Raw genomic sequence first — 23,171 nt, forward strand, 5'->3', positions numbered from 1 at the left:
TTTGGTTGAATCACATTGACTTCATACTTTGTAATTTGTAGTAGCTGCCAGAATATGCTTAATTTGATTCATTGTTTTGCAGTGTAAGCAAGAGCGATGATATAAAAGAAGTAGATGGTAAGCCAGAGGGAATAGAAGACAAAGAAAAGAAAAAGGTGATGAATAAATGTCAGGCGAACAATATTTTTGGAAAGTTGTAGGTTAAATGGCATAAATTTTAATGTTGTAACATCCAATATGCTTCCTTCAAAGCAGGCAAACTCTTTCTCAGAGGACACAGAGAAACATGACAGTTCTCTTGGAGGTAGGTTTTTTTGAGAACTGTATGAAAGATTTTTGCTGGGCATATTAACATGTTAAATATAAATACATATCTAATTTGTCTTAGGGGTTGCATAGACTAGTCGACTAATACATTCACTAATTGCTGCTGTGGGGCACTGTGGACAGCGAGGCAGATGGTAAGGAAATGCAGACAGACAGTAAAGTAAAAAAAAAAAAACAGGTTAACTGTACTTTTTTTTTAGTGTAAAAACATTTCACATTGTGCAGAACTGTTGCTTTAATGGAAAGTTGTCATTTTGATGTTAAATTCCATGAAGTATAGAGATGTGTGCAAGACTGTTTTTAATCCTGCACCCACCTGCCCCTGAAAGAAATTGCTCTACTGTTAGTTTTGTTGTCCTTTAAATCTAAATAAATTTTAATAAAATCATTGCACTGTGGCAGAGTGAATGTGCACTCTGCCAAAGAGTGTTTTCAGTGCAGTGGGTTGCATGTCACTAGCCAATCCCACTCAGCTAGTTTAGAGCGGTGCTGTAGCTAGCTCACAGAGGCCGATTCACACTCACTTTCACTGCTAAGGCTGGATCTGAACATGGCAGAAAAACCTCACAGATGCTGCTGTAGAAATAGCATCCTCCATCCAAGTAAGGCTGACCATTGAGTGACTTATTCTTTTGTTTGCAATTTATTGCACAGATTTATTAACTTTTATTGTTGACAGTGTAGCCTCAAAGAAGCTGGTAATTTGTAGCCTGTGACTGTTGATTGAAGTGTGGTTTGATGCCTTCTTTGCTACACTAATTAAAGAGCCTAAAAATAGCAATGTCCTGAATCTTTATTTATTTATTTATTTTATTTTATTTTGTATTTTCTGAATTACTGGTCGACTAGTACAAATTAAGTCATGCAACCCCTAGTGTGACATTATTATGCATCAATGATATTTAGGTATGTGCTATTGTCACAGAAGCAATGTGTTTTTGGTGTAGTGACTCGTCCGGACGGATTATCTGAGGAGGTAGTGGAGCAAGGTCAGGCACTATGGCCGACAGCATCTGCTCTTACAGCAAGATTACGACGACTTATTACTGCCTATCAGCGCTACACACGCCGTGAACCATTTCGTCATGAAATTCTTGGGCAAGAGGGCATTGGTCCTGTTGCCTGGCAACTGGGTGAGGAGCTACGACGCTGTATGACAAATTCTGATCCACTTTTCCTTGAGTGGCAAAGAAGGTGAGCCATGTCAGGATTTTTTTGTTGTTACATATTAATTTTACAGTTTTGGGTGTTACAGCAACATGTCCTCTTATTTCAGGGACTGTATCTACAGTACAGTTTAGTGTTATTTCACCCAGTGGAGCACACACATACATACATTCATACATACATACATACATACATATGTACATGTACACAGGACTTCCACGTCTCTTTCTGTAAGGTGCTACTTAAAACGTCCATCTACATACTGTGTGTGTGTGTGTGTGTGTATATATATATATATATATATATATATATATATATATATATATATATATATATATATATATAAAATATAAAAAATATGTATATCTCTTTCAATTAAATTTTATCTGTATAGTGCTTTTAACAATGGACATTGTCTCAAAGCAGCTTTACAGAAACATAAACACGGTATACAGATTTTAAATGTGCAAATTTATCCCAATTGAGCAAGCCGGTGGCAAGCAAAAACTCCCTAAGATGTTTAGAGGAAGAAACCTTGAGAGGAACCAGACTCAGAAGGGAACCCGTCCTCATCTGGGTAACATTGGATTGCTTTGAGACAATGTCTATTGTAAAAAGCGCTGTACAAATAAAATTGAATTGAATTGAACGGATAGTGTAAAAGTAAAGGAAAGTTCATTATGGTTTAATATGAAGTCTGTTTGGCCTTAGAAGCAGCCGTAGTCCCAGCAACCACAGCGAGTGTGTCCATCTGGAATTGGAGTAGATGAGAGCTCCATCCAGAGGTAGGACATACGAAACGGATCAGGCAGGTCCGGAGAGCAGAAAGGATCAGGATCTCTAGTATCTCCATAAAATCGTGCGTGGCTCGACAGAAGGAGAGAGGGAGAGAGGGAGAGAGGAGACTCTTAGGACTGTGCTTTGAATAACAAAGTCTAGTCAGGGTAGGCTTGAGTAAACAAATACGTTTTAAGCCTAGACTTAAACACTGAGACTGTGTCTGAGTCCCGAACACTAATTGGAAGACTGTTCCATAACTGTGGGGCTCTATAAGCGAAAGCTCTTCCCCCTGCTGTAGCCTTCGCTATTCGAGGTACCGTCAAATAGCCTGCATCTTTTGATCTAAGTAGGCATGGCAGATCATAGAAAACTAAAGGTTTGCTTAGATACTGTGGCGTGAGATAAGTTTATAAGTTAATAATAGTATTTTATAATCAATGCGAGATTTCACTGGGAGCCAATGCAGTGTGGATAAGATCGGGGTGATGTGGTCGTATCTTCTGGTTCTAGTTAGGACTCTAGCAGCTGCATTCTGGACTAACTGGAGTTTGTTTATGCTCCTACTGGAACATCCAGACAGTAAGGTGTTACAGTAATCTAGTCTAGAGGTGATGAATGCATGAACTAATATTTATGCATCATGTAGTGACAATATATTTCTTATTTTAGAAATATTTCTGAGATGAAAGAAGACTATCCTAGTAATATTATCTACATGAGCATCAAATGATAGACTGGAGTCAATAATCACTCCAAGGTCTTTTACTGCTGCACATGATGAAACAGAAAGACCATCCAGAGTTACTGTGAGATCAGAAAGATTACTTCTAGCTACACGTGGTCCTAGTACAAGTTCTTCTGTCTTATCAGAATTAAGTAAAAGGAAGTGAGTTAGCATCCAACGGCTAATGTCCTTTACACAGTCCTCAACTTTACTAAGCTGCTGTCTGTCCTCTGGCTTCGCTGAAACATACAGCTGTGTATCATCAGCATAACAGTGGAAGCTAATTCCATGTTTACGAATAATTTGACCTAGAGGTAGCATATATAAAGTATAAAGCAGTGGGCCTAAAACAGAACCTTGTGGAACACCAAATTTAACCTCGGTATGCGTGGAGAAGTCTCCATTTACATCTACGAACTGATAACGATCGGTCAGATAAGACCTGAGCCAGGAGAGGACTGTTCCCTTAATGCCAACATTTTCTAATCTATCAAGGAGAATAGTATGATCTATAGTATCAAAAGCTGCACTAAGGTCGAGTAATACAAGCAACGAGACACAACCCTGATCAGAAGTCAGTAGAAGGTTGTTTACTACTTTAACTAACGCTGTCTCTGTGCTATGATGAGGTCTAAATCCTGACTGATACATTTCATAAATGTTATTCCTACGTAAGTACGAGCATAGCTGCTGTGTACAAACTTTTCTACGATCTTGGTTGAAAAAGGGGAGATATGATATAGGTCTATAGCTGGACAGTTGAGAGGGGACAAGGTCAGGTTTTTTAATCAGGGGTTTAATAACTGTTAATTTAAGTGATTTAGGTACATAGCCAGTGCTAAGGGAAGAATTGATTATATTTAAAAGGGGTTCAATTACTCCAGGACAAATCTGTTTAAAGAAACATGAAGGTACAGGATCTAGTATGCAAGTTGATGAATTCGCTGAAGAGATTATTGAAGCTAGTTCGGTCTCTAAGGGGAGTAAAACATTCTAAACATTGATCTGATATTGCTATATTATCATCTATAGGGTTGGTTAGAATACTGTCTGGTTTTAAATTAATAGCCTGAATTTCACATCTAATATTTTCAACTTTATCAATGAAAAAATTCTTGAAATCTGCTATGTAATGATTGAGTGCTTCTTTCTGTAGTGGTTTTATTCCTAGTTAATTTTGCTACCGTGTTTAATAGAAATCTTGAATTGTTTTTGTTATCTCCTATTAAGGTGGAGAGAGAAACTTTTCTAGCATCACTAAGAGATTTTCTATAGATCAGTAGGCTCTCCTTCCATGCTGTTTGAAATGCTACCAATTTGGTTTGACGCCATTTATGTTCTAATTGTCGAGCGGTCTGTTTTAAGGTACGTGTTTGATCGTTATACCAGGGTGCTAGCTTTTTCGCTCTAATTTTCTTTTGTGTGGAGCCACTCTATCTAGCGTGTAGCAGAGGGTTGACTGAATATTAAAATTACCAACGATTAATGCTTTCTCTACAGAAACAACCAGGTTTGAGATAAAAGTTGCAAATTCACTAAGGAATTCAGTATATGGCCCTGGGGGTCTGTAAATAATAATTAGCAGAATTGACTTATTTTATGTGGCTTCATAAGTTATGCTGGTATAAAGAATTTCAGAAGAATTTAATTTATAACTAGGTTTTTGTGTGATGCCTAGATTTTGTCTATGGATGAGTGCGACACCTCCTCCTCTTCCAGTTAAACGAGGCTGATGTACATAACTGTATCCAAGAGGACTGGCTTCATTTAATGCTATGTACTTGTTTAGTTTAATCCAAGTTTCCGTTAAACACATTGTTACATTCCCGCTCAGTAATGATTTCGTTAACAATAAGAGCCTTAGACGCAAGAGATCTAATGTTTAATAGTCCTAGCTTCAGATCAAAGGTACTGGATGTGCATTCGGTATGATCTAATTTTATGTTAATTAGGTTACTAAAACAAACTTTCCAAAATTTTCTATGTATTTGTATAGCTCGGGGAACAGACACAGTCTCTATAGAATGTACTACAAGTACTAAACTATTAATTGAACATTGATTTTGATGAATGTTGTTATTGTAGGAAGATGTACTCATGGTAGGTGGTCTCTTGGTGTGTAGCATCTTGGAGATGTTGTCTGACAGTAGTTCTGCTCCGAGGTTGCTGGGGTGCAGGCCATCAGGACGAAACAACCTAGGACACTCCCAGAACAGATTCCACTTATTAACAAACAGCAGATTCTGTTCATTACACCAAGAAACTAACCAGTCATTTAAAGCGAGAAGTCTACTGAACCTTTCAGCTCAATGTCTGTATGTGGGAAGAGGTCCAGAGACTATGATCTTCGTGGTGGGTGATCTGCCGCGTACCGTCTTGATCAGGCCGGTGAAGTCCCTCTTCAGAACCTCCGTCTGCCGCAGCCTGATGTCGTTCGCCCCCGCGTGCAGCATGACCGCTCCAATGCTCTCGTCCTTCTTCAGGATTCCTGGTACCTGCGCAGTGACATCAAGGACACGAGCACCAGAAAAACAATGTGTGTGCACCTTACCCTTAGTTGAAGCGACACGGACGTTTCGCACAATGGAGTCCCCGACGATCACAGCGTTTGGTCTGGTCTGACGGAGAGGGGCAAAGCGGTTCCTGGTTGGGATCTCGAACACCGGAGGTGGTGTAGCGGGAGAGGTCCTCGCCCATGGTATGGCCTGCGCCTTCTGCCGCTGGTTCACCCAAGGTCCATGGTGTGTTGGCGCCGGCGTGACTGAGACCTCGGCTGGATGAGTCTTGGGTGCACGGTCCCTGCACAGAGAAACACACGGCGTAGAGGGGCTGGGAGTGGTAATACCACGCTGCGTGCTTAACTTGGATGTGTAGGCGGAAGCACAAGATGTTTCCAGCATGGTTCTTTGCTCCAGCAGCTGGGTCTACTTGTCGAGTAGGCCGCGGATCTGTTTCTCTACTGTCTCCAGTTCCAACAGCACCATGTGCAGCTCGAGCGAGTCCTCATCCGCACTCAAAAGCGGAGAAACAACTGACATATTTGCTTTTAAAACAGCGGTAAATGAGATAAATCTGAAATGTAAACAAGGCTAGCGGTAAGGTGATGCTAGCGGGCTACAAGCTAGTTGCGGATGTTTGTAAGATCCAATGAAACTTAGCAACAGTGCAACGTTACGATTGTTTTTATCTAAAACAGTATCGTGATATCTGTAAACGTTATAAAAGTGAAAAATTATATTTTTAAAGTATAGAGATTTAGAAAAAATTTGCGTCAGCTTGAGGGACACTGCTTCCTGCGACACTGCTTCCTCTATATATATATATATATATATATATATATATATATATATATATATATATATATATATATATATACACAGTATCTCACATATTTGATTATATCTTTTAATGTGACACTGAAGAAATGACACTTTGCTGCAATGTAAAGTAGTGAGTGTACAGCTTGTGTAACAGTGTAAATTTGCTGTCCCCTCAAAATAACACACAGCCATTAATGTCTAAACCGCTGGCAACAAAAGTGAGTACAACCCTGCAAATTTACACTGTTACACAAGCTGTACACTCACTACTTTACATTGTAAAGTGTCATTTCTTCAGTGTTGTCACATGAAAAGATATAATCAAATATTTACAAAAATGTGAGGGGTGTACTCACTTTTGTGAGATACTGTATATGTGTGTGTGTGTGTGTATATATGTGTGTGTATATATATATATATATATATATATATATATATATATATATATATATATATATATATATATAAAATACATACACACACACACATACATGCACAGTGGGGGAAATAAGTATTGAACGTGTCATCTTTTTTTCAGTAAATATATTCCCAATGAGGCTATTCACATGAAATTTCCACCAGACATCAGCATTAACTCAAGAAATTCGGAAATATAATGAATTCACAACATTAAAATCCATAAATAAAGTTAGGTGTAATAAAGTGGAATGACATAGGAAAAACGTATTGAACACGCTAAGAAAAAGCAGTTCTCCAAGATAAGGTAAGGAAAGGACCCATCTGAAATCCGTAAGTAATTATACCCCCTATCCATGCAAATTAATATCAGCTGAGTTAGTAAACTGATGGTCTATAAAAAGGCTTTTTGTTACCAAGGCGTCACACAAGAAACATCTCATAACGGGTAAGAGCTCTCCCAAGACCTTCGCAACCCTATTGTTGCAAAACATATTAATTGAATCGGATACAAACGTATTTCAAAACTTCTGAATCTGCCAGTAAGCCCCATTATCCACAAGTGGAAGCAACATCACTCCGTCATCAACCGGCCACGCACAGGAGCTACTTGCAAGATTTCTGACCAGGGAGTCAGAAGAATAGTCAGAAGAGTAGCTCAAGAACCAAGGACCACTCAGAAAGAGCTCCAGAAACGCTTGGAGGCAGCAGGTGTCATCATCACAGCGAAAACAATAGGCAATGCACTCCACTGCTCACGCTCACCCCACAAGACTCCATTACTAAGGAGGCATGTCGAAGCTCGTTTAAAGTTTGCTACAAGTCATTTGGACAAGCCTATGAAATATTGGGAGAGTGTAGTCTGGTCAGATTTTGGCTGTCATACTACACACCATGTTTTGAGAAGAAATGGCACTGCACATCACCCTTAAAACACTGTACCACCAGTGAAGTTTGGAGGTGAAGCATCATTGTGTGGGGCTGTTTTTCATTACATGGTACTGGCAGATTTCATATAATTGAAGGAATGATGAATGGAGCCCTTTACCGGGAGAAGAATCTGCTGCTATCCACCAGGATGATGATGATGAGACATGGGTGGACCCTCCAGCAGGACAACGATCCAAAGCATACAGCAAAGGAAACTCTCAATTTGTTTCAGAAAAAAAAATCAAGGCATTAGAATGGCCCAATCAATTATCTGACTTGAATGTAATTGAATAAGATTTAAATAAAATATGTTTAGAAGAATGGGCCAAAATCACTTTTTTTCGTCAAAAAATTAACAAAAATTCTCTGCTCTCACGGATATCAAACAATTGCAAACAAAACACAGGTTTATCAAAAAAAAAAATTTTTGTTAAATATAGGTGTGCAACAATTATTGGTACCCTTTTAGTCAATACTTTGTGCTACCTCCCTTTGCCAAGATAACAGCTCTGAGTCTTCTGGTATAATGCCTGATGAGGTTGGAGAATACATGGCAAGGGATCTGAGACTGTTTCTCCATACAGAATCTCTCCAGAACCTTCCAATTTCAAGGTCCGCACTGGTGAACTATCCTCTTCAGTTCACCCCACAGGTTTTCTATGGGTTTCAAGTCATGGGACTGGCATGGCCATGGCAGGACCTTGATTTTGTGGTCAGTAAACCATTTTTGTGTTGATTTTGATGTATGTTTTGGAACATTGTCCTGCTGCAAGATCCAAACATGTCCCATTTTAGCTTTCTGGCAGAGGCAGTCAGGTTTTCATTTAATATCTGTTGATATTTGATAGTCCATGATGTCATGTATCCGAACAAAATGTCCAGGTCCTCTGGCAGAAAAACAGTCCCAAAACAGAGCCGCCACCACCATATTTAACTGTGAGCGTGAGGTACTTTCCATATGGCTACCTCTCTGTGTGCTCCAAAACCACCTCTGGTGTTTATTACCAAAAAGCTCTATTTTTCATTCATCTGACCATAGAACCCGATCCCATTGGAAGTTCCAGCAGTGTCTGGCAAACTGAAACACTTGAGATTGTTTTTGGATGAGAGTAGAGGATTTTTCTTGGAAACCCTTCCAAACAGCTTGTGGTGATGTAGGTGACTTCAGATTGTAGTTTTGGAGACTTTCTGACTCCAAGACACAACTAACTTCTGCAATTCTCCAGCTGTGATCCTTGTAGATTTTTTGGCCACTCGAACCATCCTATTCACAGTGCATATATAGATACACAGCCAATTCCAGGTTGATTCATAACATTTCCAGTTGACTGGAACTTCTTAATTATTGTCCTGATGGTGGAAATAGGCATTTTCAGTGTTTTTGCTATTTTCTTATAGCCACTTCCTGTTTTGTGAAGCTCAATAACCGTTTGCTGCACATCAGTTATATTCCTTGGGCTAATATGTGTGTGTGTGTGTGTGTGTGTGTGTATATGTATGTATGTATGTATGTGTGTGTGTATATGTGTATATATATATATATATATATATATATATATATATATATATATATATATATATATATATATATAATATAAAATATATATATATTATTTATATATATTATATATATATATATATAGACCAATGAGCAATTCCATGTTCATAAATATAAATGTGAACAACATTTACACATTTAAGTAAGTCTGTGCTTACTTGGTTAAACAAGTTCCCATAGTATCATCCTCCAGTGATGGTAAAAAAAAAAATCACTTAGTGCTGATTATAAAAAATTTGTTTATATTGTTTTCACTGCTAAGAAAAAATCTCAACAAGAATCCTTGTAATCTACGAAGTACTAATGTCCTAATTAAAAACAAACAATGATTTGGCATAAGAGAACAACAACAATGAAATCGTCAGGCCAAATTACATCTTTTCAATAAACAGCCACTGCACGCTACATACACTACACGTGCTTCCTTACTCCTCGCATTCCAGAGATCCATTATTCTTATTGTCTTTGTGTCATTCCTGCATAGTCATGTCATTAAGTCCTTTTTCTGGTTTTGTCCATAACCAAGTCAAATCAGTTATTTAAAGGGACACTTGAAAGTGCTGCACTTGCATCCATTATATTATTTATAAACAAAGAAACCATTTTCTGCTTACAGTGTTTTTGGAGCCATAACATTAGCCAAGAAAATAAAACTAGTAATTACTCAAATTAGTGTTAGTAAAAGTTTTTTAAAGCTGATTTAAACTGAATTAATTTGTCCCACACTTTTATGGTGTGTTCATGTTACAGGTGGACACGCCGTGAACAGGCTGATTTCTACCGTACTGTGTCCTCATTCGGGGTGGTATATGACCCAGAGAAGAAGGTTTTTGACTGGCGCCAGTTCCGTATCTTTGCTCGTTTAGAGAGAAAAACAGATGAAAGTTTGGAGAGATATTTTTGGAGCTTTGTGTCTATGTGTCGTACTGCCTGCAGACTGCCCCCAAGGAAAGATGAAGGTAAAGATGGATGGATGAAAAAGTGACATATTGAATGGGTTAGTTTTGTTACTTAAACTATATTTCTGACTATATATGTTTTCCACTGTAGGTCTGGTTGACCCCACTCTATGTATAGAACCCATTACTGAAGAACGAGCTGCTCGTACATTGTACCGCATTGAGCTCATGCGAAAGGTTCGTGAGCAGGTGTTGAATCACCCGCTCCTAGAGGAGCGGCTGAAGCTGTGTCGTCCTAGTCTTTACTTGCCTGTTTGGTGGGAATGTGGCAAACATGACCGTGATCTTCTCAACGGTGTAGCCAAGCATGGTCTTAGCCGCACTGACTTCTACATATTGAATGATTCACATTTGTCTTTCTTGGAGACCTACCGTAACTACATCCAGAAAGAAAACCATGGCAACCCAGTGTCAAGCTTGCCCCCTCAACACTGCTATCTGGGTCACTGCCATTCTCCTCAACCCACAGAGTATCATCATACCCTCTTTCACTCCACACAAATACACCAGCACATGCATGCACATGGACACCACCAAGCCTCAGAAGTAGCAGCAGCATCAGAATCAGAAAGCACTTTAACTATGCCTGCAACCTCCAGGGAAAGCTTCTTGGATTGCCCCACAATTAATGACTCTTTGGATCTTGGGTCTTTACAGCATGAAGGCTTGGCCTCTGGCTCCCTTCATAGCAAAACTAGCAAAGAGCCCTTCAATGGATTTCCCTTTAATTCCTCCTCCGCTGGTCAGAGTATGTTAAATTCATATGATGTACAAGGGACACAAGGAGACATGACTGACTCTATAGATGGGAAACTTCGAAATGACGTTCTTGTGGGAGAACAGGGGTCTTCAGAGGAGACTGGGTTAATGGCCCCTTCAGTGGAACTAAATGAACTTCAGACCCCATGGGGAAGCTCAGATCATGCTGAAACAACTGATATTTTCAATGAAGGTGATCCTATCTTAGGGGAACCTTCACTGGAAACAGAATTCCTGGATCATGCTCAGTCTGAAGATGGACAGGAACGGGAGGATCCACTTACAGGCTGTTTAAGCATTCCCAGTTCTGACTCACAGAGTGACCATGTAGAACCACTAGCACCAAGCTTCATGTTGTTCAAGGATCTAAATACTGGAGAGACTTCCATGGAACAGCCAGATTTATCTGCCAGTCCACCTGAATATGTTGCTCCACAACCTCTTGCACTTTCAGATGTAGGTATTGACCAAGCAGGGTCCATTGGTGAAGAGCTAGAAACAAAGCTGTGTGATTCTGACATCATACATTGTAACCCTAGTTCAGAAGATCGAGCAGAACATGTAGAATATCAGTTTAAGAAAGAGGAAACTTCCCAAGGTGGCCATAGTAATTTGGAAACTGATCAGAAGCTAGAGGAAATTGAAAACAAAGCAAATAGTGTGCCCTCTCTAGAAACTTTGATGGAAAATCACTTGGAGCCCCTGAAGGTAGAGTGTGACATGCCAAGTGAGGAACACCTGAAGGATCATTGTCAAGTGTACTTGGAAGAATCTTGTGAAAAACTCCTAATGGAGCCAGATAAAGTGCCCTTAACAGAACCTTTTGATATACCATGCAAAGCAACCCTGGAGGAACTACTTGAAGGATCCTCCCATGATCCAAGTGAAAAATTGTTGGTAAAAGAAGCTTCTGGAAAACCCCTTGAAAATTCTTTAGAACTAGTAGAGAATAGTCCAGCCAACACCACAATCTCCTCCCACACTTTGCCTTCTTCATTTCCTTTGTTTACCACTTTTCCCACCCCAGTACCAGACCACTGTGTGTTCCCAGACCCTGAGGCTGACCATGACATAAAACAGGAGTTACTCTTGGGTTCAATAGAGTCAGAGGTCAAACCCAAACCCGACAGCACCACACTGACCCCACACCTGGAACAGGCTGCTGATATGGAAGTGAAGGTTGAGATGAAGGAAGGGGAAACAAAGACAACAGGTACAGTAGATTTACCAATTCCTATATTCAGTTCTAGTCTTTATCTTGGATGTAGAGCCCAACCCATTACCCAGTATCATTGTATCAATATATCGTGTTAATCTATTATTTGGCTAGGTATATTGCTATAATTATTTTTTACAGATTTAAGAGGACTATTCTTTCTTGGTAGTTCATCAAAAATGCAGATAAAATATACATAGCAAGATAGATGTGGGGGTGATGATGGGAAATTCAAATGCATGCAGTTTGATTATAATATATATCCATATGTACTCACTGTCCACTTTACTAGACACATCAAAATGAAGAAAAAGTGTGATCTGTGATTCTAAACATGACATGGATGTTGGTACTAGATGAGCTGGTTTAAGTATTTCAGAAACTGCTGATCTCCTGGGATTTTCACACACTAGAATATACACAGAATAATGCGGGGGGGGGAAACATTAGGTGAGCAACAGTTCTGTTGGTGGAACGTCCCTTTGATAAGAGAGGTCAGATGAAAATAGCCAGTTTGGTTTGTAACTTAAATAATCACACTTTACCACTGTGGCGAGCAGAAAAGCATCTCACCATGCACAAAACAGCTAACCTTAAGGTGGATGGACTACAACAGAAGACCCCATTGGGTTTCTCTCCTGTCAACCAAGATCAGGAATCTGTGGCTATCATGGGCACAGGCTCACCCAAACTGTACCCAATCTTGACCCAAACCTAATCACCTGATCTTTTTCTAGTCTTCAACTGTCCAGTTTTGGTGAGTCGGTGCCCATGATCATCTCAGATCGGATAACTGCATAAATGAGCAGGTGTACAGGTTTTTGGTAAAGTGACTCAGTGTATATAAAAAGTACACACATGAACATATACAGTACCCTGGAAAAGTATTGGAATGGCAGGGCCAATTCTTTGTTTTTGGTATACACTGGGTTTGAGATTAAAATATGAATATGAGATGATGGATCAGAATTTCATCTTTAATTTCCTGATATTTACATTAGATTTGCTAAACAACTTAAAACAGGGCACCTTTTGATTAAACACACCCATTTTTCAAGTGATCAAAAATATTAACACATGTGACTGGCAGGTGTTTCTTGTTGCCCAGGCGTGCCCTGTTAGATTGATTGTTTAAACAGTTAATAGCTCTGAATGTTTTCAAGTGCTGTATTTATTTACTATTCACATGCTGTAATATTTATGCTATGTTTTTCCTGCCCACTAGTATCTGATTGGACTACTTTCTCTTAACGCAACATAGACAAACTCAGATTAGATCATTTTATATAGGTTGTATAGGCTCTGCATAGTGTGTATATTGGCTGTAAAAGTAGTTAAAGTTAAAGACGAGTTAAAGTATATTTTTTTTAGAAAAATCTTGCATGTAGGAGAGTCTTCAGTACAGAGGAGTTTTCCGGTTTCTTGTTTACTTGTCTTATTAACTTCAAGGGAGAGAAAAATTAGGCTGATGAGGGAACAACTGTTATACAGTGGATATAAAAAGTCTACACACCCCCTTAAAATGACAGGTGTTTGTGATGTAAAAAAAAATTAACTAGGATAAATCATGTCAAAAAATTTTCATCCCTCACTGTGACATAACTAAAAGTCAGTAAAAGAAGACAGCCTGTAATTTTGTATCTTCAGTGAACAGAGGCGAGACCAATAAGACAGGGTTTACAGGAAAATATGTGGAAATACTCATGTCTTATTTGCTGACAGTTCTCAATTCTACCGAACGCTAGCTCACACAGTCAGTTAGTTAGTGTTGGGAAAAGTGGATATATGCTGATTTTTTAAAAAAAATTTACCAGTAAATGGGTTGAAACTGAAACACTAACATCCTCTCATGCTAAGCAGGAAAACAAGGTGATTAAGTGTCTATATGTATAAGTTACGTGAATATGATATGAGCAGATAACATTCTTTGCATGGCACTGTAGCAGCTAAACCCATACAGTGATGGCTTACTTGTGCATCCCATTGGCTAGTCACACCAAACTAGCCTAGACTCATGTTAGATACTGTAGCCAAAACGTTTTACATTTTATCAGTCTGGTAGTCCTGCAAACAGTGATAACACACAAGATAAGTTTTATGACAAATCCAATTTTTTGTCCGATTTTCATATTTTTTAAGCAATTAGCCCTCGGATGCAAGAAAAAAAAATGCATGCAAACGGTCTATTTAGAATTATATTTTAAAAAGATTTTTGATGGAGAAGAATCTGGACTCCCCCCGGATAATTAACAGTTCAGTTAATGCCCCTGGTCACCCCACAGATTTTTAGTTGAAATCAGGTGTGGGCTCTTACTAGGTCATTCAAAACATTCTTTTGGTTAAGCCACTCCTTTGTTGATTTGGATGTATGCTTTGGGTCACTGTCATGCTGAAATGTGAAATTCCTTTTATCTTCATCTTACTAGCAGACACTTGAAGGTTTTGCACTAAAATCGACTGGTATTTGTAGTTATCCATGATTCCCTCCACTTGTTTATGACAGCCTTCATAGTGTTCCATTGTACATCTAATGTTTTGGAAATTCTTTTATACCCCTCTCCTGATTAATATCTTTCAACAAATGAGATACCTTGGTTTGATACATGGTTTGTAAGCTCTTTGTGGATCATGGCTTCAGCAGTCAGATGAAACCAATAATATGTGAAGAAAATCCTACAAAAACTGCTGATCTTTATTTGGGGTTAATCAGAATAATTTAATTGATGACAGCTGTGTGATAATTACTTTTGAACGTGAGATTGAATGTGATTGGTTCATTCTGAACACAGCCACATCCCCAATTATAAAAGGTTGTGCACACTTATGCAACCAGGTTATTGTTTTTTATTTTTCCTATGTTCCGTAAAATGTTTCTGATTGTTTTTTCACTTTTAATACGCTGTAATTTCACATTGAGGGTGCAAAAAGTTTTTACATGATTTATCTAGGTTTAATTATTTTACATCACAAAAACCTGTCATTTTAATTTGAGTGTGTAGACTTTTTATATCCACTGTAGCTGCTCTAATATAAGTGATAACAACACAAACATCCCACAACATGAAATGTAACTATGAATGTTTAAAAAGTATGGTTGAAAAGAATGAAGTTTCATTAATAAATAACTAATTTTTGGCAAAAAGGTGTGGTATAATTTGCATGAAACACTTCAGGGCAAGCTGTTACAGGAGCGTAATAAATTTTGGGGTGGCAGTGGCATCACACCACCCAGTTTATTATTTTCCTATAACAGCATGCCCCATCCTGATATATTCCCTATTTAACTAGCTAATATTATTGCAATATGCCACCATTGATACCTTGGATGTGGGGGCTTATACAAAAACATTTAGTATGATAGGTTTCACAGATGTTCCTTTATTATCAGAAGCAACACACACAATCAAATAAGGTTAAAAAAAAGGATGTTAATATATTAATAGTGGAAAAATAAAAATGTTCAGAAATTGAACACAGATAAAGGGCTAGATAAATATTAATTCACCTTCACATGGAAAAGATAAATTATAAATCTTTTAATAGAGATTTGTTGTTATCTAGTCACAGGTTTGCATAAATTGCGATTTTCACAATAATTTGGTTCAGCCAATCTGATTTTAGAACGACAAAAAATAACAGTGGTTTCCATTTTGGAATATCCTCATCCATCTGCACTATTAACTGAGTCACAGCACCTTTGATAGTAGGGCCATTCCATATTAACTCAAGCAGATGTGGTTCCGCCATGATCTCAGAATTTGCTAGAGCTTTTATTACATAAATTTGGTACAAAGGACTGACAAATCTCAAATATTATATTGATCTGACCATTGTTTTTTTAAAATACAATGCATAGAAAATAATTATGTTAACTATTTTCTTTAGCAAATTTTCTTTTTAATTTTATTTTAAATATTACAAAGCTGTGCAATTGTAAATATTTCTGGCCAGAGTTAGTGTACTTCTCAGGTAGTCCAGCTCATAGTGAGGCTGTATCTGACTTTTTAAAAGGATGTGTCCTTCAAAATGGTCAAAAAATGCAATATTTGCACTTTTCAGATGCTTATAATGTTGTCGACAGGGACTTGAAACTTGATGGACTATTACAGAAGTTGGTTCTGATGACACTGGCACCATTGTGGACACCACAATACTATATAAAAGACAGCACAGGCCCAATTGTCTCAAGTTAACATCTTGTCAATCAATAGATTGCCTTGCTTTGTTACTCTTAAATTCTGAAGCTGACTGCCACAAAGTCATACCTGTAAGGTTAAAACAACTAAACTTTACAGGAAACAATGTCAAGCTCATCAGAAGAATAGGTTTACGTGAACTTGGCGCTGAAAATATATGAAGATATAGGATTTATTTGCATTCGTTATATAATGGTATTTTGGCCGAATTGAAGAATGCCAGGGAAAATGTTGATTCCTTCAACAAACACAAAAAACTTGTAAGAGCTGGCTCTGTGTTATTTCATTTGACCTGGCTGATAACTAATAATTGATAAAATAACAAATGTAGCTGGAATGAAATTATGTCCAAGATGTCACTCTGGGGCTGCTAATAACCCTGTGGAATCCAGTTCTGAGACTGAGGATATGTCTCTGGTGCAGGCATCAACAAGCTTTACATCCGTCTATGCGTCACATGATCCCTCAATTTCATTCAAGTGGCCTCAAAGGGATGACATTTGCTGGGTGCCTTTCACACACACTTTGACAGGGATTCCAGCACCAGACACAGGAAGCCAGGGATGTCAGTACAAGATTAACATCAAATTCCTTGAAGATGATAATGTAAAGTTTGAAAATTTCAGGAATGAGATAATAGGCTAAATAGGCTTGAATCAGTGAGGTTTCAGTTGCTACTCGGAGCTAATGAGCTAATGTCTCTCTAGTACTCAATATGTTAATTGCATGTAATTACATGTACATTTGTGTATGACCATTCTAGTTTTAAATTTTCTCTAATCTTTCAGAAAACTAGTTGTTAGTAGTCAAATTTAGGAGTTTTCTTAAATTTGAAACCTTATAACTTAGTAGAAGCATTATTTGGTGTCCATAAAGGTATCAGTACTACTATAAAATACATTTTGAAGGGTGATTATTTCAGAAAATAAGACATCTACAGCTATGACATTCTGGTTTCTCTGAGAAGTAACTTAGCTTTGTTGAGAAAACTGTTGGATTATTGACATAAAAATAAAAATTGAAGAAAGCTAAATTTGTACAAGAAATATGACACCTTTCCAGTATAAAACCAGCTATATTTTGGTACAACTATATTGTATCAGTATCAATATCTGATCAGCAGTACTTGGTCATTCTAATGAGCTAATGGTTCAAAAAGTTGGCTGCATGAATGTAAATTGTAGACACTGATGTAGCCAAACATTTGAACCATTTGTTTGAATTGACATAGAATGGCCCAGTAGTTAGACCCTCTTTTGTATATAAGGTTGGGATATGATGCTGTACTGATGATAACACTAATATGTTGAAGCCTTTTTTTTTGTTTTGTTTTTTTTTTTTTGTTTTGTTTTTTTTGTTTGTTTGTTTGTTTTTTTAGACTTTTAGTCTAAGGACAAGAGATTTTTCTCCACAGACTCAGTAATAACACTTTTTTAAAAAAAAAAAAACATACTAACAGTGTACACAAGCTGATATTTGACATTAGACATAATTTTATTTTTAAAAATCTGGAATAGAGCCAAAGCAAAAAAAAAATATTTGCAGACTAAATATATCAGTTATTTGTAAATGGATCCCATTTGATTAACTTGTAATATTCTTATATCATATAATAAGGTTTGGAACAATATTTAATGCTATTATACCCATTATCCTTATTTGTGTATGCATCTTCAGCTTTATTGGGAGATAGTTTTGTTGAGGCAACACAGTTTGATCCATCCATATGCGAGGTGGCAGGCAGTCTTCATGATCCAAAGGAGCCAACCATTGCTCGGCTGCTACAAGAGAAACCTCATTACTCATTCTCCGAGTGGCCCAAGGTTTGTGTAGTCTATGTTTTTCATTTGATTATTTCATAACGATTTCTAAAAGCATTTCATTCAGTCAGTGTTATTTTTAAAAATGTAACACCTTATTAAATGTTTACTTTTTCAGGACAGAGTTATCATCAACCGCATTGACAGTATTTGTCAAGCCATCTTAAAGGGGAAGTGGCCTTCCCCTAGTCATCAGTATGAATCTCCCAACTCAGTCATTAACACCTGCATGTCCAACAGTGCCCAGCTAAGAGCAGGGTTTTTACCAGCAAGAATACCTCTACCTCAAGACCTTAACTTAAACATTCCACACTCAATACCACATATACACAAGGTAACTGGTTACAGCTTTGTAAACGTGAGCTAACGGTTGAAGACACCATAATGACAGAGCATGCTATTTTGAAAAATTACAGCATTTATGTCCTTTTCTTTCTTTCCCACTGTCTCCAGGAACGGTTAGTAACACCTGCATTTCTTTCTGAACTCAAGCGTTCTAAGTGTCGGTTTGAGTTTAACACGGAGGTTCCTGTTAAACCAATCGATCTTGGAGAAAAAATCCAACTTGGCATCCCCCACCATGGTGGTACCCTCCTCCTAAATGGTTGGCAAGAAGCTGCCATGGATCTGTCTAACCCAGCTGAAATTGCATTTAGTAGGGAGGCTGAATCTATGAGGCATGTGACCCATGCTGTTCAATCAGCACCTCACAAGATGCCTAACCTGAACTCCATGGAGGGCTTAATGGGATTGGACATGGCGGGTATTCTGCAAGCAGGACTTGTACACCCTGTTACAGGGCAGATTGTTAATGGCAGCCTTCGCCGTGACGATTCAATAATGAGGAGGAGGAGAGGTCGAAGGAGAAATGTGGAAACACTTGACCTTGGATTAATGAAGGAACAAGACATAAACTTAACTAAAGTGAAGGTAAAGGAGATTATGAAGATAATCATAATCTTAATCATAATTATAATTTAATAATCATAATCATAATCATAATCACATATATACATAGTTGTATATATGTGGAACAGTAATTTTTTAGAAGGTAAAAGAAGTAACCAACCAAATTCTGTTGTTTTTTTTTTTTTTTTTAAAGGGGCAGCCAGAGACCGTCAACCACCCCATTGTGTCCTCCACCTCCTCTCAGCCTGACTGCCTCACCCATCCACCTTCTGCCCCCCCTCCCTCAGAGTCATTGACCATGAGTTTTGACAGAGAGGCAGCCAGTAAAGGCCTGATGGAATGGCTCAGACAGAACCCAAGCTACAGAATGGAGCTTCCTGCTTTTTCAATGGTCAGTCACATAAATTTAGTGGCGTCTGAAAGTGAGGGAATAATGTAAGATTCTTAAAGGAATATTTAACCTAAACATGCTAATGTGATCAACAGTGAATGAATATCACACTAACATGAGTGTTTGTACTACAATGTAGTTCACAAGTACATGGCACTGTTTTAGTTGTTTTGTCTCTGTATTCTAGCACTTTTGAAAATTCTACATTTTAGCCTTGAAAACTCCCTAGATGCATGTTACATATGTAATTATTTTCAGAACATTTTCATTCATTCTTTCATTATACTTCCACTTATAATGGTTGGGGTTGTGGGTGCAAAAGGCTGAGAAAGTCTGCCCAAACTAAGCCCCAGCCTCAAATTCTCTCCTCCTGGCGGATCCCCCATCTGTTCACAAGCCAACTAGGAGAGTCTACCAGGACCTGACCGGGGGCATCCTTGCAAGGTGCCCAGACCATCTCAACTGGCTCTGCCCAATTCAGAGGAACAGTGTCTGTACTGCGAAGCTCCCCCAGATCATTGAACTCTTCACCCTATCATGGAGAGTAAGACCAGCAACACTGCAGTGGGACCTCAATTGTGCTACCTGTGCTGGTGACTTTATTCTTTTGGTCACGACCCACAGCTCATGATCTTGGGTGAAGATAGATTGACTGGTAAACAAAGAGCTTTTCAAATGACAGGGATGTTACTTATAGTCCCATATACTGGACATCACTCCAACTTTGGCTGCATCTTGATATCTTTCCCATGAAAACCACAGAAGAAGTATAGGAGATTGACTGGTAATGAATTCTGTAAACTTAGCTTCAAATGAAGGGAGCATTCCATGCTTTTCTGGGAGATAACCATGACCTCAGACTTGGAAGTGCTGATTTTCATCCCAGCTGCTTTACACACAGGACTGAAATGATCAAGTACGTGTCAGAGGTCTGGTTCAGACAGTGCCAAAAGAATGTCATCATCTGCAATAACACAGATGTTAATTCTAGCCCCACATATTGTCCATCCTTAGTTGCATCTTGATATCTTGTTCCTGAAAACCACAAATAGAAGTGTAGACAAGACATTCCCTTGACACAAACAGTTTTTAATTTTTTTCCCTTGACACAAACAGTTTTTAAAAACACCAAGAATGTGAACAACACTCACTATGTTCATACAGCACCCAGATTGCATGGATTAGTAACCCAGATATCCCATTCTCCTGCAGTACCTCCCACAGCAATTGTTGAGGCACATGAACATAGGCTTTCTCCAAATTCAACAAAACATGTGTAGAATAGATCAGTATACTCCCATGACCTTGCACAAAACTGTGCAAGAGTAAAGGATGATCCACTATTCCACGACCTGGAAGGCACCCACATTGTTCATACTCAATTCTAGTTTCAACTATTGGACAGAGTCTCTTCTCCAGAACCCTGGCATAGACCTTTCCTGGAAGGCTGAGGAGTGTGATTCCCCTATAATTGGAACACAAAAATAAAAATAGGAACCTGCCTTGCCACTATGAAGCTTTCTAACTGCCATGGTTAACTCAGGCACAGAAATTGTTTCTAAAACACCAGAGATTTCTGGCACTGGCTCCTGAACAGGAGAACATGTTCCTCAAAGTGCTCTCTCCATTGCTCAACAATAGCCTGAATAGAGGTAAACACTCCCTTGCTCTCCTGAGGTGCTGACTGGTTTGGCAGAACATCTTTGGGGACATGTAAAAGTTATTTTTCCCACTGCCTTTTCCAACTCCTACCATGCCAGAGTTTTGTTTATGTAACTGCTTTTGCCACAGCCCTTCTGTGAGCATTACTCAGAAGGTCTCCTTCTTTAACTTGATGGCATCCCTCGCCTGTGGTGAATTGGAAATTATGCAGGGCTCTGAGTGGGGAAAATGTAAATAGGATATCTGTATTCAAAACCGCAGGATGTATTTTGCATTCAACAGACAAACTGTTCAATAATAAAAGTACAGGGCATGTGCTGTGAATTGCCTTTTAATAACGAGACATGCACTTCTGTTAATTTTGTAAATTTTGAATAGTTTTATCCAGTGAAAATCAGTTTTCTCTAAATGCCTGCTAAGATTTTGTAGTTGGACTAGGTGCTCATTATCTAAGGTTCCATAAAATCGGATGTAAACTTACACTTACAGTCCCCTCCAAAAGTTTTGGAATGGCAAGGCCAATTCTTTTGTTTTCACTGTACACTGAAGACATTTGGGTTTTGAGTTCAAAATGAATAATAGACAAAAGATTAGACGTTCAGCTTTAATTTCCTGATATAGACATCTAGATGTGTTAAACAAATTAGAACATTGCACCTTTTGTTTGAACCCACACATTTTTCAAGTGTTCAATATTGGAACATCTGACTAACAAGCATTGTCATTGCATTATCATTGAGTATAGCCAATACAATAATTTGGAATGTCCCAGGGATACTTTGCTGTAGGTGGGAGTGGGCAGTCAAAAAATATAGTGCAGCTCCCGGGATTTGGCGGGTAACAAGAATGGAGTCAACAAATGATGTTGAGAAGAAAATTAAAGTGGCTATTTACTTCACAAAACCAAAGCAAGGAAAGTCTGACAGTGTGCTTAAATGGTGGAAGTTCAACAGAGAGTTGCTTTATTTTGAGTATCCTGTAGTGTGCGCAGAAACAGAAACGCGGAAAGTGAGATGGCGCCCAGGCCAAGCTAAATCCTACCAAACCAGCCGTCTCGTCACTATTTTTATCCAGTGTGAGGACACTGTACAATAAAATGGATTTATTAAGACTCAGACTGAATATTCAAAGGGAAATATTTTGATTTTGACTGAAATGTGGCTTCATAACAACATTCCCAACTCGGCTGTTCAACTGGGTTGGCTCATTTGTTTACCTACCGACAGAACCTCCACATTCAGGAGGAACACAAGCTTGTGCACAAACACTCAGATCATTAACAGTTGCTGTTCTACGAACAGGGAATATTTATTGATTAAGTGTCGACCGCACTACCTGCTGAGGGAATTTACCGGCATCGTTATCGTGGCAGTGTACATTCTGCCGAGCACAAACATAAAGGAACGTAAAGTTACACAATGCCATCGGCTGCATTCAGTGCAGCCACCCCAAAGGGTTTTTCGTCAAAGCTGGGGATTTCAATCAAGCAAATCTCAGGGACATACTGCCAAAATTTCACCAGTACATAACTGTACCTGCGAGTGGAAAGAACACAGTGGACCATGATTACACTAACATGCGCAATGCCTACAAAACCTTTCCCTACCACCACCTTGGCCATTCAAATCATATCTCTGTGCTGCTAATCCCCTAATACAAACCGGTGCAGAAATGTGAGAAACCAACTACCACTAACATCAAAGTTTGGCCAGAGGGGGCAAGCTCTGCTTTTCAAGACTGCTTTGACTATACTGACTGGAACATGTTCAAGGAGGCTGCTATATACAGCAGCCACACTCACCTAGATGAAAATGCAGCATCCGTCACTGGATTCATCAGTAAGTATATGGATGATGTACTCACTAGGAAAATCACTATATTTCCCAACCAGAGGCCCTGGCTAAATGCTGAAGTGCACTCACTGCTCAATGCCTGTGACAAAGCCTTCAGATCAGGTGACAGAGTGGCACTTGGAGCAGCCAGGATTAATCTCAACCACAGTAACAAAGAATCCAAAAACACATATGCCTCCAGAA

The 23,171-nt window shown here is 38.6% G+C and overlaps 1 protein-coding gene across 8 annotated transcripts in view; it reads left to right on the forward strand.

Annotated features, from left to right (window-relative positions):
* Nucleotides 1–23,171, forward strand: part of chd6 (chromodomain helicase DNA binding protein 6) — a 127,731-nt gene that overhangs the window by 92,594 nt on the left and 11,966 nt on the right. For 7 of the 8 annotated variants that reach the window (XM_053637919.1, XM_053637914.1, XM_053637915.1 and 4 more), the window contains 9 exons: nt 83–155; nt 253–304; nt 1,275–1,521; nt 9,974–10,182; nt 10,274–12,154; nt 18,031–18,176; nt 18,292–18,507; nt 18,627–19,103; nt 19,276–19,473. In XM_053637919.1, the coding sequence (XP_053493894.1) occupies nt 83–155; nt 253–304; nt 1,275–1,521; nt 9,974–10,182; nt 10,274–12,154; nt 18,031–18,176; nt 18,292–18,507; nt 18,627–19,103; nt 19,276–19,473 (3,499 nt within the window). The remainder of the gene's footprint in view (nt 1–82; nt 156–252; nt 305–1,274; nt 1,522–9,973; nt 10,183–10,273; nt 12,155–18,030; nt 18,177–18,291; nt 18,508–18,626; nt 19,104–19,275; nt 19,474–23,171) is intronic. The other variant, XM_053637921.1, reaches the window with a different exon arrangement.

This window comes from Ictalurus furcatus, chromosome 12 (assembly GCF_023375685.1).
Source record: "Ictalurus furcatus strain D&B chromosome 12, Billie_1.0, whole genome shotgun sequence".
In the NCBI taxonomy this organism is placed as follows: Eukaryota; Metazoa; Chordata; class Actinopteri; order Siluriformes; family Ictaluridae; genus Ictalurus; species Ictalurus furcatus.